We start from the raw sequence: 17,371 nt of genomic DNA, 5'->3' as shown, positions 1-17,371 counted from the left end.
CATGGTTACAGACCGTTGATTTCCATCAGACAGCCAAGATCTGATCTCATCAAGACTGTCTGATCAATCCGACAGCCCAGATCATCCTGATCCATCAGATTCCAGCGCGTGCGCCACACTGGATTACACCCTGGAGAGAGAAAAATTTGCTTTTTAAAAGTAGGACACGTGTCACACAATGGTTGGCTGGACGTGATTTTTGTTCATTTAATACTTTGAACTCAATTATTTCGTTGTAAATTAATTTTTTATTTTTTATACCAAAATTCATAATTTTTTTTCTACAAATATAGACTTGGTTCGTTTGATTTGGACACCGAAAAAAAAATGCAATTTTTCACTACCTTAATCTCATTTTTTGTCTACTAAATACGTTACTTGTGTGTTGTAATTTAACACGCACCACTCAACCAACTTACTGAAACCATTATACCAGGAAAATAGTAGATAATATTCTGGAACTTTTGGTATATTTTATGAAATTTTTGGAGACCTGAAACTATTTTTAGTTAATTAAATGAGATAAAACGGTAATTAAAAACTAATGTTTGCTTCTGAAACCATTTTACTGGTATAATGGTTGCACATAGTTGTATTCTGAAACCATTTTACTGGTAGAATGGTTTCAATGAGTAATTTATTAATTGTGTTTGCTTCTGAAACCATTTATCTGGTACAATGGTTTCAGAGAGTTGTAATCTGAAACCATTTTGCTGGTAGAATGGTTTCAGTAAGTTGATTATTAGTTATTTGCTTCTGAAACCATTTAGCTTGTAGAATGGTTGCACATAGTTGTACTCTGAAACTATTTTACTGGTAGAATGGTTTCAGTGAGTAATTTATTAATTGTGTTTGCTTCTGAAACCATTTAGCTGGTAGAATGGTTTCAGAGATTTATACTCTGAAACCATTTTCCTGGTAGAATGGTTTCAGTGAGTTGATGTAAGGTAGTGAAAAATGAGATTAAGGTAGTGAAAAATTGGGTTTTTTTTACTGTGTCTAAATCAAACGAACCAAGTCTCTATTTGTAGAGAAAAAAAAATTATGAATTTTGGTATAAAAAAAAAATAAAAAATTAATTTACAACGAAATAATTGAGTTCAAAGTATTAAATGGAAAAAAATCACGCCTAGCCAATCAGACAGCGACACGTGTCATGCTTTTAAAAAGTAGATTCTTCTCTCTCCAGGGTGTAATCCAGTGTGATGCACGCGCTGGAATCTGATGGATTCGGATGATCTGGGCTGTCTGATTGATCAGACAGTCTTGATGAGATCAGATCTTGGCTGTCTGATGGAAATCAACGGCCTGTAACCATGGTCCTGCGGTACGCGCGCGACACTGGATCCGCGTCCATTGATGATAATTTGGTTAATTAATTAAAAAGAATGGGTATTTTGGTCCAACTGAAAAGGTGCACTTTGCTAATTTAGACCCAACTGGGTCTAAATTAGCAGCCCCCATATATATATATATATATATATATATATATATATATATATATATATATATATATATAGGGGTTTTCTAACTTAGACCCTAGTTAGGTCTAAGTTAGCAAGGTGCACCTTTTCAATTGGACCAAAATACTCATTCTTTTTAATTAATTAACCAAAATACCCATTAATAGACGTGGATCCAGTGTCGCGCGCGTACCGAAGGACCATGGTTACAGACCGTTGATTTCCATCAGACAGCCAAGATCTGATCTCATCAAGACTGTCTGATCAATCCGACAGCCCAGATCATCCTGATCCATCAGATTCCAGCGCGTGCGCCACACTGGATTACACCCTGGAGAGAGAAAAATTTGCTTTTTAAAAGTAGGACACGTGTCACACAATGGTTGGCTGGACGTGATTTTTGTTCATTTAATACTTTGAACTCAATTATTTCGTTGTAAATTAATTTTTTATTTTTTATTTTTTTATACCAAAATTCATAATTTTTTTTTCTACAAATAGAGACTTGGTTCGTTTGATTTGGACACCGAAAAAAAAATGCAATTTTTCACTACCTTAATATCATTTTTTGTCTACTAAATACGTTACTTGTGTGTTGTAATTTAACACGCACCACTCAACCAACTCACTGAAACCATTATACCAGGAAAATAGTAGATAATATTCTGGAACTTTTGGTATATTTTATGAAATTTTTGGAGACCTGAAACTATTTTTAGTTAATTAAATGAGATAAAACGGTAATTAAAAACTAATGTTTGATTCTGAAACCATTTTACTGGTAGAATGGTTGCACATAGTTGTATTCTGAAACCATTTTACTGGTAGAATGGTTTCAATGAGTAATTTATTAATTGTGTTTGCTTCTGAAACCATTTATCTGGTACAATGGTTTCAGAGAGTTGTAATCTTAAACCATTTTGCTGGTAGAATGGTTTCAGTAAGTTGATTATTAGTTATTTGCTTCTGAAACCATTTAGCTTGTAGAATGGTTGCACATAGTTGTACTCTGAAACTATTTTACTGGTAGAATGGTTTCAGTGAGTAATTTATTAATTGTGTTTGCTTCTGAAACCATTTAGCTGGTAGAATGGTTTCAGAGATTTGTACTCTGAAACCATTTTCCTGGTAGAATGGTTTCAGTGAGTTGATGTAAGGCAGTGAAAAATGAGATTAAGGTAGTGAAAAATTGGGTTTTTTTTTTCTGTGTCCAAATCAAACGAACCAAGTCTCTATTTGTAGAGAAAAAAAAATTATGAATTTTGGTATAAAAAAAAAAAAAAAAAAAAATTAATTTACAACGAAATAATTGAGTTCAAAGTATTAAATGAAAAAAAATCACGCCCAGCCAATCAGACAGCGACACGTGTCCTGCTTTTAAAAAATAGATTCTTCTCTCCAGGGTGTAATCCAGTGTGGTGCACGCGCTGGAATCTGATGGATTCGGATGATCTGGGCTGTCTGATTGATCAGACAGTCTTGATGAGATCAGATCTTGGCTGTCTGATGGAAATCAACAGCCTGTAACCATGGTCCTGCGGTACGCGCGCGACACTGGATCCGCGTCCATTGATGGTAATTTGGTTAATTAATTAAAAAGAATGGATATTTTGGTCCAACTGAAAAGGTGCACTTTGCTAATTTAGACCCAACTGGGTCTAAGTTAGCAGCCCCATATATATATATATATATATATATATATATATATATAATAAATCAATGAACCATAAGTCCATTGGTCCAAAATGGACAAATGAATTGAAGGGTCCAGATTATACGGAACCTGAGTGATAAGTGATGACAATTAACAACATAACTTCTTTACTCTTTGTTAGATTTAGGACCACCGCACCAGTGAGCATTTTGGTTAAAATCCCACGTCACGTGACCTGCAAGCGGGAAAACCTCAGTGCACTTATAAACCCGACAAGAAGTGGCGGGAATTTCATTACTCTCTCACTCAAACTCTCACTTCCCCCTTCTCTCTCTTCTCTAATCCCAACTTTCCGATGAACAAAAACAACTCACGGAAGCGTTCGGCGCCACCGCCGCAACCACCACCACCAAAGACAAAGCAGGCACTGTCCCTGGAAGAAGAATTCGTTGACGAAGATGTGTTCATCGACGAAACCCTACTTTCTGAAGACGAAGAATCCGCAATCCTCCGTGACATTGAACAACGCCAAGCCCTAGCTGCTCGTCTCGCAAAGTGGACTCGTCCTCCTCTCTCCCAAGAATATCTCTCTCAATCTCGTAGCATTCGTGAGTAATTCTATTGCACCAATTTCTGTTCATCATTTCCCCTTTACTTAACGCTAGGGTTTTGAGTTTCTATTTGCTTTTTTTCTTTCGAATTCCTGGAATTTGATTCCTTTTTTTTTTGTTCTTCGTTTTATTTTCTAGTTTTTCAGCAACTCGAGATTGATTACGTGATTGGAGAGAGTGATAGAGAATTGTTACCAAACAGGTCTGGACCTGCTGCTATAATCAGAATATTTGGAGTAACCAAAGAAGGTTAGTTCATGTTTCAACATTTGGTTGCTTAGTGAAATTGAAATAACCAATTTCAAATATTTGTAAAAATTTAGGTTTGATAATCTTGTCTATTCACCTTTTTTGGATAGCTTTGTTAAACTTTTTAATGTTAAATTTAAAAGAAGAATCGTATTAAAGGGAAAATTCTAAACGATAGTATTCGTTAGGGAGGAGAATGCTTAATTTAATAAATGATAGTGTAAAATTCAACTAACTCAAAAGTTTAGGGGGGAAAGTGCTTTTGACCCATGCCTTTATATATGCCGGGAATGAGAACCAACATTGGGTATTTGGGTTTGCTTTTAATAAGAGAGTGGAATAAAACCATATCAAACTTAAAGGGTTTGGTTCAGTTCAATGGGTTTTGATCATCGACAATTTCTTTCATAAATCCCAATTTGACTTAACTTTTGTTCATTTCACAAACCACTCAACAAATTTGCCTAAACATTTTACTGAACACATGATCAGTAGATAGATATAAATAACAGACTAATCTCAAGAGTATAAAAAAAAAGTTGGAAGTTTAATAATCTGTAAACATGTAAACAACACATGATAGACTTGTATATAACTAATATACCTGTTCTATCTGGTTTATTCAGTTTGCATCGTTTTCGTGACCAAATTAAGATTTACCAACGTACAGTATAGCTACTTTTCAGGCTTAGTTTGTTATCAATATTTTTCAAGTCTAGATATACTGTAACCAATACTTCCATAAATGACACATTGATGCACCGACAAGCTTAAAAGGTGAACATATCTTATATACCCAAAACTGAACCAATCAACATGATTTAAGCAAATATTTCACGAACAGACTTTAACAATGGGAGAAAATGATATTAATTGTGAACTGAACTTGAAAATTTTCACGATCCACAAGTCTATTTTTTTGAACAAGCTCCACAAGTCTATTTTATAGCTGCTGGCATCCTTGCTACACAATATTTTAAAGTACCTTAAAAAATTAGAGTATTTTTACTTTCTCACATGCAATATCTTATGTAAATCACATTGATCTTCCATCACGTATATTAGTACAAGTGCTCAGAGATCACCTCTGTTTCGATTGTTTATTTGAAAAGTTGGTGCCAAAGTATATACCATTGTACTTGATGATTATGACCCTCATCCATGCCGCGCCTTGCAGGAATTCTATAATAAACGTGTATTTTGTTTGTTTCTTAGGACACAGTGTTTGCTGCAAGGTTCATGGGTTTGAACCATATTTCTACATCAGCTGCCCTCCTGGAATGAGACCAGATGATATCTCCCGTTTCCATCAAGTTCTCGAGGTTTGTGGCTTAGTACTTGTCTATTTGAAAGTAATTCTTTCTAATCAAGAAAATGGATAATTTATTTAACTTTATGAATTTTTCTTAATGTTCTTACATTTACATCATGTGATGCTTCAGGCACGGATGAGAGAAGCCAACAGAAACAGCAATGTAAGGAATCTTGTTATTGATGTTCAAATGGTGCAGAGAAGGAGCATTATGTACTATCAACAATTAGAGTCCCAACCCTTTCTCAAAATTATTGTTGCACTCCCAACAATGGTTGCTAGCTGCCGTGGTAAACTTAGATATTATAGTAGACATTCTATGTCCAATATATATTACTCGAGATATTTAAATTATATTCTCAGTTGGAATAGTGTTGCTCGAGATATTTAAGCTATATTCTCAGTTCTGATTTGCTGTATTTTAATACAATATGTTTGGGAAGACCATGATATGCACATTGTGTTGTGTTATGTTTTAATTTTTTTTGTATCTCGAAAGTGGCGACTAATATGTTGGAATTTTTGTTTTGACAATTGCATTTCTCAACTGGAATTTGTCCGTGCTTTGAAGTTTTTTCTTGCCCAAATTTGAAAATGTGGCAGGTATACTTGATAGAGGTATTCAGCTTGATGGTCTTGGCATGAAAAGCTTCATGACTTATGAAAGCAATGTACTTTTTGCTCTTCGTTTCATGATTGATTGCAACATAGTTGGCGGAAATTGGATTGAAATTCCTGTTGGAAAATATAAGACAACAAAAAGCTTGTCCTACTGCCAGTTAGAGTTTGATTGCCTGTATCCTTTTACTTATGGTAACATCAAAATTCTCTGTTTACGATAATTATTGGAATGCCAAATTTAGATTTTTCTTTTATCCCCTTAACAATGTCATAGATATTCCGATTTGATTAGTCATGCTCCAGAAGGGGAATATTCAAAGATGGCTCCATTTCGCATTTTAAGTTTTGACATTGAATGTGCTGGTCGCAAAGGGCATTTCCCCGAACCTACCCATGATCCTGTGATCCAGGTCTATTGCGCTAGTTTTCTGTAGCTGAATATCCTTTTTCATTGATCAGCATTATCTTTTTTGAACTGAAAATTCTCATTTGCTTACAGATTGCTAATTTGGTAACTTTACAAGGGGAAGGCCAGCCATTAATTCGTAACGTGATGACCCTTAATTCATGTTCCCCTATTGTTGGTGTTGATGTGATGTCATTTGATACAGAAGAAGAAGTTCTGCTAGCTTGGAGGGTACTTATTTTTTTGCTTGTGTGTAAATTATGCTTGTAGTTATCACTTATCAGGCATACAGATTTTAATAAAACCTGCAACGTTGCCTTACCACCCTTAAATAAACTAGTTGCTAAGATATGCCAATTATTACATATCTGACATTAAACATCCTGCATGTTTCAAAAATCACGATATGCTGTGATGTTTTGCGGTGCTTTTAACTTCATTAATGGTTATAGATATGAAATATCATCATATGAATTTTGAACATGTAGATCACAAGTCTATTTGATATCAAACAACTATTTAATGAATTGTCATCCTTTTATCTATTATGCTCCTATAATTTGATGAAGTCTCTTTTTTCTCTTGCAGGATTTCATCCGTGAAGTAGACCCTGATATTATTATTGGATATAACATCTGCAAATTTGACTTGCCGTATCTTATTGAGGTGTTGATTTAACTTTCATATTAAACAGCACTCTTTGAGTTAATATTTTGACAGTTTCTGTTTTATGGATATAAATAAAGGAAGATTCTGCATTTGGTTATGATTACTTTGATAATATGATATATATGTTATTTTTTTCTTCCTTTTCTTGACTTCAGAGAGCCGCGGCCCTAAAAATAGCAGATTTTCCAATTCTGGGCCGTATCAGGAACAGTAGAGTTCGAGTAAAAGATACAACTTTTTCATCAAGGTAAAGCGATATGATCACCTTCCACATCTCCCTTTATTTTTGCAGTAGGAGCTCCATTCCTAAATTGAGTACAACATTCTACACCCTTAATATTTCCTATGAATCTTGGAATTATTTTGTCTGTCTATTTGGTTTTTGGTTTGTCAATCATTTTGACCATCTACGTCAGTGTTCCTTGATGGTTTTGTAGGCAGTATGGGATCAGGGAAAGTAAAGAAGTTACAGTCGAAGGGAGAGTTCAGTTTGATTTGCTCCAGGTTCGGTCAATATCTTGTTTTGCTTTGATTACCTTGTACATGAATGATTAAGCTTTATTGCTGAATATGTTTATTTGTTATTTTTTTATTTGCAGGTTATGCAAAGAGACTACAAATTAAGTTCTTATTCATTGAATTCTGTGTCTGCACATTTCCTTTCCGAGCAGGTAAGGTCACACCTTTGACATTATTTCAGTCAAGCATATTTTTTCCTTTATTCCTTTCATTCAAACGCATCCTTACATGCATAAACTTCATGGTTTGATGCAAGTGTTCGCCTGATAATGTAGTGATGGCACAGATTACAAATTACAATGGGGTTGTAACTTGGGAAAATTGATTTTGATTGTTTATGTTATGTGCTGTTTGTATATTTGTCTGTAAGTTTTTGAGTTTGGGGCTTATTCTTATGACCACCATTATCCAAACAACTTCTTTTAATGGAATCTTCTCAAAAGTTAAGATGAATGTCAATTATTGACATAGTCATTGTACATTCTTCTACTGCAGAAGGAGGATGTTCATCATTCAATTATATCTGATCTTCAGAATGGAAGTGCAGAAACTAGAAGACGCCTTGCTGTGTACTGCTTGAAGGTTCATATTATAAGTCCTTTCTGTTTTCGGCTGCTCTTTGTTTCTACATTACCTTTTGTTTAAATGTTTATTGTTCAGCAGTTTTTTTCAGCAAGTTATAATTGGTAAGTAAACTTTATGAAATAAAATTAGAAGTTAACAGTAATTATCCCAACATTAAGATTTTAGATTGGAAGTCTTGATTAGTGATGAGAGTTATCCCAACTGTCTACCAACTCATCCAGTGATCTGACTGATAAGCATAACATTTTTGGTTTGTATTGTCAGTTTCGTAGATACTTCTGTTACAGAAGGATTTACCATGTTGCTTGGTGGTCTTTGTCTTCTATTATCAAAGTTGTAAATTATGCTCTCTGTCATATACTTTGTGTGTGCAGAAAATGAGAATTTAACCACGCCATTTTCTTCTGTATTTCTGCTCCTTTCTGAGACCTGAGTTTTTTTCGATCTCCTAACAATGGGCAAAAATTTATCGCATGTTTATTGTTATGGTAATAGATTCACCATTTTTAGGAAATCCCCAAGACCCACATTGAATAGAGATAAGGTCTGAAATAAATTATAAAAATTGGCACATCTTGGAACCTTTTGGCTCTCTGGTAGTTTTTTAGTGAATCAAATTATTCCTACCAATACAGACTATGAATGTTGAATATTGAAGTATTTAAATTCACAAAGAATTCACACTTTCATATTATTTTATCTTAAAAATATGTGCAAAAGAGCAAGAACAGAATGGAATGGAACAACTAGTTACCTTATGTTCCTTAACAATGCATTTAGGTTATTATTCTATAATGTTAAAATGCTTGTTCTTTTACTCATTAATTTTTTGTGAACCAAATATGGTGAATCTATTATGGGTATATTATTCATGAAGGTAAACCAAATGTAAATCAAATTTACCAGTTAAAATTCAGTTACCTTGGCTATATGTAGGATGCATATCTGCCCCAGCGACTTTTGGATAAATTAATGTTCGTTTACAATTATGTGGAAATGGCACGGGTAACAGGTGTCCCAATTTCCTTTCTACTTTCCAGGGGCCAAAGCATCAAGGTAAGCCTTATAAATATAGAAAATGATTGACACATTTAATTAGTTGCAGCAACGACGACTTGTTTTTTCGTTCCCTTGTAGGTGCTTTCTCAACTTCTTAGGAAGGCAAAACAAAAGAATTTGGTCATTCCTAATGCCAAGCAAGCAGGGTCAGAACAAGGAACGTTTGAAGGTGCCACTGTAAGTTCATTCTTTTCTTTCTCAGCTTCATTATTTTCGATGATCCATTGGGGTTTATTCACTGACTTTCCTTTCATATATCAATATTCCGCATGCATGTTTGTGTGTCTGGGGTCTTCTAAAGTGCTATGAAGATATTTAAATATGTTGTATGGATCTTCTAGTATTTTACTTATATTTTTGTTACCACTAATTAGATTATATACTGTACTGATGCATGAATGAATAGATCTAAAATTTCTAATGCTGATAGCATCTTGACTCCAAAATTGTTTTACATGAATATCTTATGTGTCAATGTATAACTTTTTGGCGGGGTTAGATATGAAGGAAAATATTATATTTGCTTATTACAGATGCAGCAACCAGGTTTGCCTGGATTTATCTTTTGAAAAATAAATCTGTCTCATTGTCTATTTTTAAGCAATTTATATCAATGGTTGAATTGCAGTTTGATCTTAAAATTATATCCTCCAAACTGACCAGGGGGTGAGTTCAGACCATTCACCAAGTATCATACTGATCTAGATATAATTCATAGACTTATATGTCCCTCTACACACACCATCAAAATGGAGGGGTTGAATGAAAACATAGGCTCATTGTTGACCTCGGTTTAACGCTCCTAATTCATGCATCCTTCCCTCTAAAATTCTGGGATCATGCTTTACTAACTGCTGTCTATCTCATCAATAGGCTACTCCCCATTTCGTTGAATCACACGTCTCCTTATTTTTCCCTTTTCCATAACCATCCTGATTATCATTTTCGGAAAGTGTTTGGCTGTGCTTGGTTTCTTTTGCTTAGACCCTATAATGCTCACAAATTAGATTTTAGGTCACAAAAATGTTTGGTTCTAGGATAATCTACCTCCCATAAAGGGTATAAGTGTTGCCCTTTGATGTTCTTAAATATTGATTGTCCTTTATTGTTCTTTTTCTTCTTTTATTACAACAAATTGAAAGCATGTTCAAATTGAAGTATTTTATGTATGGTGATGTACATAAGTTTTGGAGAAAGTTATGACGCTACACCTTTTCCCCTTATTTGCCGCCCTTTGAATGGTTTTTAACTATCTTTTCCTTTCAACGCATGATTGCTGTACTTTACAACTTGCAGGTATTAGAGGCAAGGGCTGGATTTTATGAAAAGCCAATTGCTACTTTAGATTTTGCTTCCTTGTATCCGTCTATTATGATGGCATATAATTTATGTTATTGCACGCTGGTAAATTTTCCACTGCTAGTAGTTTCAACCTCAAGCTTGAATGCTTTTATCAATACAGTTTATACATTAGCTTCGTCCAATTTTATGTCTTTTGTTCTTTAAGGTGACCCCTGAAAATGCACGCAATCTCAACATCCCTCCAGAGTCAGTGAACAAAACACCATCTGGTGAAACATTTGTTAAATCAAATTTACAGAAGGTATGTTGCTGGTTAAACTCACTTTTTCGCTTTTTATTCTTAGACTTAATGCCAATTTCATTTACACGTTAATGCTTATATGAAGTTGAGCACTGATGTAATGAGAATAAATTTAGGGTATACTTCCTGAAATTCTTGAAGAGCTATTAGCAGCCCGTAAAAGGGCAAAAGCAGATTTGAAGGTATTCTTTTTGTTGGTACTGATATTATTACATACTCTAGTTTTATATTGTTTTTTTGTCAGGCACAAATTTTGATTAATTCTAAGTTTATTGAGTTCTATATCTTATCTCTGCATATAATTATTTTTTCTCTAATATCCTTGTACTACAGGAGGCAAAGGATCCCCTTGAGAAGGCCGTTCTAGATGGCAGACAGTTAGCCCTGAAGGTAAGATGTCACTGATGTGCATGTTAATTTATGCCCATGTCTATTTTCCTTGTGGTTTTCTCCTGTGATAGATATTTATTTCTCTCTACTGTATAGTTTATACTAATACAACGGTACTAGTTTCTGCTAACAATTAACTTCCATTTCTACCTTTTTTGTTCAGATTAGTGCAAATTCTGTATATGGGTTTACAGGGGCTACTATTGGTCAGTTACCTTGCTTAGAGATATCCTCAAGTGTAACGAGCTATGGTATTGCCCCCATCTAGTAATTTGAGATACTTATTTTTTTAAAATCATCCTTATGTTGAATAACATTTCCATTGAGTTCTTATTAATACATTGATTGGATATGCATTGTAAAGGTCGACAAATGATCGAGCACACTAAAAAGCTCGTGGAAGATAAATTTACAACACTTAATGGCTACGAACACAATGCCGAGGTACAAATATGTAGATTTTTTTTCTTGTTTTGATGCCATCCATACTCTAGGCATGTGTACTTATTGGTCTTATTTCAAACTTCATACCCATGACAACAATATTTTCTAGTCACTTTTCTGCCAGAAAATGCTAATCAGCTAGAAAACTGTGCATTTTTGCTAAATGCAGGGTATTCTACTCTGGATTTAATTTGGTTGCTGGATTTTGTATAGTTTCCACAATTAATTCTCTAATTCTATAGTGCTGCATTTTGGCATGGGAAATTTAGAATTGAACAGTGTCAGTTATCCATACTTCGTTGTAAATTTTACATTTCCAGTTATGATCATTTTTCTTAAATTTAATACAGTCTTTGGTGTTGTTTCATGCTTTGTTAACACAATCAATTGGCCATATTTTCATGTCAGATTCTCATGACTTACAAAGTAATTTTATTCTTGCTGCAAGGTAATATATGGAGACACAGATTCAGTCATGGTACAATTTGGTGCTTCTGCTGTAGAAGAGGCTATGAACTTGGGGAGAGAAGCTGCTGAATATATTAGCGGAACTTTCATAAAAGTAACAAATCAAATTGGATTTTCTTTAGACATTATTCTTATTTTGGACATGTTAGAAATTAATTGATTCATTTATTTGGTATGTTGAAGCCTATCAAACTAGAATTTGAGAAGATATACTTTCCATATCTCCTGATTAGCAAGAAGAGATATGCTGGTTTGTTTTGGACAAAACCAGACAATTTTGACAAAATGGACACTAAAGGTAAATATTAATTTTTATCTTTTGGTTGCTTTTTTTAAATGCCTCTCTTAAACTACATCTGCATTTTACAGGTATTGAAACAGTTCGAAGAGACAATTGCTTGTTGGTCAAAAACTTGGTAAACGACTGCCTTCACAAAATACTGATTGACAGGGACGTTCCTGGGGCAGTCCAGTATGTCAAGAATGCAATTTCAGATCTTCTCATGAACCGTATGGATTTATCACTTCTGGTTATTACGAAGGTGAGAAGTTTATTAGGTCTACAGAGCCTCTATTGATCTTTATATTGCTATTTGCATCTTGTGGAGCATTCTGATATTTGATTTAAACACATTACTAAAATAGTTTTGCTTAGACTTTCTATTAACATGCATGCTTGCTTTGACAGGGTTTGACAAAGACAGGAGATGATTATGAAGTAAAGACGGCTCATGTTGAACTCGCTGAAAGGATGCGCAAGGTTGGCTGTGATAACCAAATGTATTGGTTGTGTTTTTCTCCTTTTTATTTATGTAAATACGAGACTCATTTGGCAAGAGGAAAATAGTATTATCAATATATGATCATAGGCTCATATGTGTCAAAGAAATCAAAGGGTATAATAGATAAAACCATTTCTCAGACCTTGTAAGATGATTTTCCTAATAGTTATGTCATTTGTGGAACTTTTTATTTATTGTTTTAGGCTTATTGAGCGCCATGTTTCTTTTCTGGGCCATTAATGTATTCTATTTGATTTTTTAATGGACAGCGAGATGCTGCTACTGCTCCAAATGTTGGAGATAGAGTACCTTACGTTATTATTAAAGCTGCCAAAGGTGCCAAGGTAATATAAAAATGCCACTGCTTTTATCTGTTGGTAAGTTTTATAAACATTTATTGAGATTTTCTCTGGACTAACCCGTGTGTGAAAATCAGGCTTATGAGAAATCAGAAGATCCTATCTATGTGCTAGAGAACAACATACCAATAGATCCTCATTACTATCTTGAGAATCAAATTAGCAAGGTTGGTTTTATATACGCTTCAGATTTCTCCTATGTTTACTGTTTTTTATTGGGCTCATTCATGTTGCAGCCAATTCTAAGAATTTTTGAGCCAATTCTGAAGAATGCTAGCAAGGAACTTCTCCATGGAGACCACACAAGATCTATTTCTATTTCTACTCCGTCAAACAGCGGTATAATGAGATTTGCCAAGAAACAGTATACTTGCATTGGTTGCAAAGCTGTACTTAGGTATTTTTTTTTCTTCCACTCTCCATATTGTATCCACTCTAAGAGTGTTTTTGGATAAGGTAATTGGAAATTTTAGAGAATTTAGAATTCTAGGCAATTCAGGCAATTTAAAAATGATTCAATTGAATTCCCTTCATTTCTAATTTTTTTTGTTTGGATAGAATAATAAAATTCTCAATTGTCAAACTTTTTGGGTTATTTTTATAAATTTTAAAAGTTTTGGATCACTTTTGAAAATTTAAAAATAGGGACCAATTTGCAATTTTTGAAAACATGAGGGCCAACTTGCAATTTTTGGGAAAAAAATTGGGGGTTGATTTGAAAAAGTTGGTAACTAACTTACAAAATTTGAAAGATTAATAAAAACCAATTTGACATTAATATTGTAGAGTAATGAAGAAATTTCAAATTCCTAGTTTTTAGGTGTCATTTCAAATTCTCAAAATCTTACTTGGACAAAATACTTCATAAATTCCCATCATTTTGAAAACTCTCCAAATTTATAATCCAAATAATAGAAAATTACATTACCTCAAAGCATCCAAACACACTCTAAAGGTTTCTTGGTTGGTTTTAATTTTATGTATTCCCTTTCTAGTGGTTACTTCCAATGTAGTCAGGGTCGAGTTTCTACGTAGGATCAGTAGGCGGGTGAAGGATCGTAAGCACGAGGGTTGTATCACGATTCGTAAGATCCTAATCAAGGGCAAAATGGTAACTTCACATATACACACAAAAACACAAAAAATATAATACATAAACAAAATAAACTTTGTTAATTTATATTGTACATATACACATAAAAAATGAGATTGGATCCTCTCCTTCACTCTCCTCTCCATCTCTCCTTCCTCTCTATCTATCTCTTAATTTCAATCTCTCTTCAATAAAAAGTTTTAAAATAACAATGAGAGAGAGAGTGAGATTATGAGAGAGATAGAGAGGATGGAGAGAGATGGAGAGGAGAGTGAAGGAGAGGATCCAAATCCACTGAGAAAAACAGAGTCTTGTGAAGGAGAGGATTACTCAATATATGGTTCAGAGAGAGAGAGGTGACCGAAAGTGAGAGCGGACAACTATTTGTCATGGCCGGCGGCGGTACACGACGGCACCGTCTAGGGTTTCGGTGGACTCAACTTCGATGGAGATGAGAACAGAGATGAAAGGCGCGTTTTGAAAAGGAATGCAAATCCCGGGTTATAATAATAACCTGACCTGTTTTCCACTGGCCCAACCTGGTTTTCACTCCAATTTGGCCCAGCACGTTTTTTTTACGCTCCCACTCAGAAAATGTGACCCTGACCACAACAACGCACCGTCACAGAGCCGAAGCACTGCGAGCCTGCCGGAGCACGTAAGGTCGTGCGATCACACGCAGTGACCCTGACTACATTGGTTACTTCTTTTGGTTATAGTAATGAAAGACATAGAAACTAGAGAGTTATACCATTTATTCACACCATTACTTTTTCATTTGCTAGACTGTATATTGAGGTGCCATTAATCTGTGCTAATTACGAGATCTTGAATGTTTTCTTCTTGATACCAGTTTCTCTGAGCTTTTGTCACAGTTGCATCTTAAGTTTTCAAAAGAAAAGAAGATTCTTATGGTGATATGTATTCTAAAACCAATTTTTGTTTGGATGATTAAGATGAATGACTTTGCACTTTGAGCAGTTGAGTTACAATTTGCACAAGTAGTATGCCTGATAATACTTAGGTCTTTCTTTTTATGATAGGTTTAGCATGTTTAGATTTTAGAACACCTTTCAACTATGCAAATAAGAGTTTGAGTCCACTAACCCAAACTTACACTCAATATTGAGGTTCATTTGTGTATTTTGATGTATACAGTGACCTAATACTTCCTTTTTTCTGTTGTATTTGAATCAGTGGTGGTAATCGCACTCTCTGCTCACATTGCAAAGGAAGGGAAGCTGAACTGTACTGTAAATCTGTGGCTCAAGGTAGCTTCTCTAACTCCCCCTCTGTTCAATTTGAAATGGTTTTGTTGTACTCAATTGTACTAGCTGTTTTCTATTGGACAAAATAAGTGATGGTGTGGGTGTGTGGCTGCAGTGTCGGATCTAGAGATACTTTTTGGGAGGTTGTGGACACAGTGTCAAGAGTGCCAAGGTTCACTTCATCAGGATGTTCTCTGCACAAGGTATTTTCATTTGGTTTGTATTTCTGTGAAATTTATGTTAACGGATACTTAGGTGGCTTAAGTTACTCAATTTTTTTTGTTTTAAACGCTGCCAGTTCTTAATATCAATTAATCATGTCCTTGAGTATGGGCGATTTTGTTTTTCTCCTTCTCCCTTGACTTGTTTACTATTCATGTAACATTCGTAAGTAAGTGTAGTGCCGTTATTTCCTATCCGCTCTTGTGGATTTTGCACGAGAGCCTGGAATAAACTTGCAGTAACTCATTGTCACCACTGATTTATGCTGCATGACTGTGTTGTAGTCGAGATTGTCCAATTTTTTATCGACGCAAAAAGGCACAGAAAGACATGGCTGAAGCAAGGTTGCAATTGGACAGATGGAGCTTCTAACTTCTAAGGCTTTTCTAGGTTGGTTTTTTATCTTCTCAACTCTTAATCTTTAAAACAAGTTAGTCTACAACCCTTGTGAATTTCACGCATTAGTCCTTTGATATTTTTTCATTGTATATGTATATGTTGTTGAGAGGACTTGAACTATGTTAATGGGGTTGGCCGACCCGATATTTTGGAGCTCAATACTAAGGAGAAAAATAGGAGGTTGTTGATTTGAGCTTGTGCTCGGGTCAATATGAGTTGACCTTTCTTGTCGATACTTAGTAATTTTGAACTGGTTTCATAAAGAGATTAAAAAGTTTTTTCAGTGTATTGTAAATTACTTAGACTATTTATTCTCTTAAAAGAAATGGAAACTCTTGTACAAACAAAGAAAGAATAGAAACTATTTGACAATCTTAGAACGTCTATCACATCCATCAAACTGCATAACATCTGTATGCATATTTTAATTCTGCTATATAATTCATTCTGCTATATGATACTTGTACATTGTATGCCAAGTGTGATTACTTGGGGTTGACATCAGTGTTTACAATTGCAGAGTTATGGTTGGAGATGGAGTCCTATGAAAGTCTCCTGTGACTGTATTCGCCTCCCTTTCGTGTTGCAGATTTTTTTGCACGGTAGATGCATGAGAAGCCATTGAAGAAGAGGAGTGTTGTTGTAGATTTAGGATTTTTGAAATTAGGACACTAGAAAGATTACTCTAAAGTTGATAAATTTGTAATCTGAATAGTTGAATATAGTAGCTATATATTTAAATATATTTAATGGTGAAAAATACTAGTGGTCAACACTCAATTTATGGGCAAAACCATAAAGTCAGCTACTTCACCTACAATTTGCTGCAAGGAAAAACTTGCCGTTGAGCAATGTGTCAACGAGTTTATTTCATTAAAATTATTATCTACATAAACTACATACTTATATAATATTACAAATGTATTAGTAATTCAAAATCTCAACATAACTATAAAGCAAAATTATATAAAATAAGTTGTTAAAAGTTAAAATCATCTAAACGACAAGAGTCTATTTCTTCAAAATTTGGTAAATTGAGTTATTTTCTTCTGATTTTAGAGTTTTTTTATTTTGATAAGCCAAGAACATCTAAACATCAAGAGAAAAACATCATCATCGTGACTCATGGCATCATCAAAAGTACCCTTATCAACTGACCCAAAGAAAGTGGTGTACCGATTGTGCTTGTAATCTC

At 34.4% G+C, this 17,371-nt stretch overlaps 1 protein-coding gene across 2 annotated transcripts; it reads left to right on the top strand.

Moving 5' to 3' along the window:
* The first annotated feature begins 3,202 nt into the window (after positions 1 to 3,202).
* LOC123913897 (DNA polymerase delta catalytic subunit) lies at positions 3,203 to 16,969 on the top strand. Of its 2 annotated transcripts, XM_045964798.1 has the most exons (31): positions 3,203 to 3,725; positions 3,867 to 3,977; positions 5,193 to 5,299; positions 5,420 to 5,579; positions 5,893 to 6,085; positions 6,185 to 6,320; positions 6,410 to 6,547; positions 6,905 to 6,982; positions 7,141 to 7,232; positions 7,423 to 7,489; positions 7,585 to 7,656; positions 8,000 to 8,086; positions 9,026 to 9,145; positions 9,227 to 9,325; positions 10,445 to 10,552; positions 10,656 to 10,751; positions 10,868 to 10,933; positions 11,085 to 11,141; positions 11,305 to 11,392; positions 11,506 to 11,585; positions 12,034 to 12,147; positions 12,237 to 12,351; positions 12,423 to 12,595; positions 12,742 to 12,813; positions 13,105 to 13,179; positions 13,272 to 13,361; positions 13,431 to 13,591; positions 15,485 to 15,558; positions 15,671 to 15,758; positions 16,062 to 16,167; positions 16,697 to 16,969. In XM_045964798.1, the coding sequence occupies exons 1-30, from the start codon at positions 3,473 to 3,475 to the stop codon at positions 16,147 to 16,149; spliced, it is 3,258 nt and encodes a 1,085-aa protein (XP_045820754.1). In that variant the 5' UTR covers positions 3,203 to 3,472; the 3' UTR covers positions 16,150 to 16,167; positions 16,697 to 16,969. The 2 variants fall into 2 exon arrangements, with proteins under 2 accessions (XP_045820754.1, XP_045820753.1); XM_045964797.1 differs by having other exon boundaries at positions 13,272 to 13,591.
* Positions 16,970 to 17,371: the final 402 nt, after the last annotated feature.

Source organism: Trifolium pratense, linkage group LG3 (genome assembly GCF_020283565.1).
Source record: "Trifolium pratense cultivar HEN17-A07 linkage group LG3, ARS_RC_1.1, whole genome shotgun sequence".
Lineage (NCBI taxonomy): Eukaryota > Viridiplantae > Streptophyta > Magnoliopsida > Fabales > Fabaceae > Trifolium > Trifolium pratense.
The sequence above is the reverse complement of the archived record's forward strand: the minus strand, read 5'-3'. Positions and strand labels throughout refer to the sequence as shown.

Excerpts from the sequence above, each read along its gene's own strand:
- LOC123913897 (XM_045964797.1), top strand. The coding sequence starts at position 3,473 with ATGAACAAAAACAACTCACGGAAGCGTTCGGCGCCACCGCCGCAACCA. Across the intron at positions 8,087-9,025 it reads TTGCTGTGTACTGCTTGAAG|GATGCATATCTGCCCCAGCG; the intron begins GTTCATATTATA and ends GGCTATATGTAG. Across the intron at positions 9,146-9,226 it reads CCAGGGGCCAAAGCATCAAG|GTGCTTTCTCAACTTCTTAG; the intron begins GTAAGCCTTATA and ends GTTCCCTTGTAG.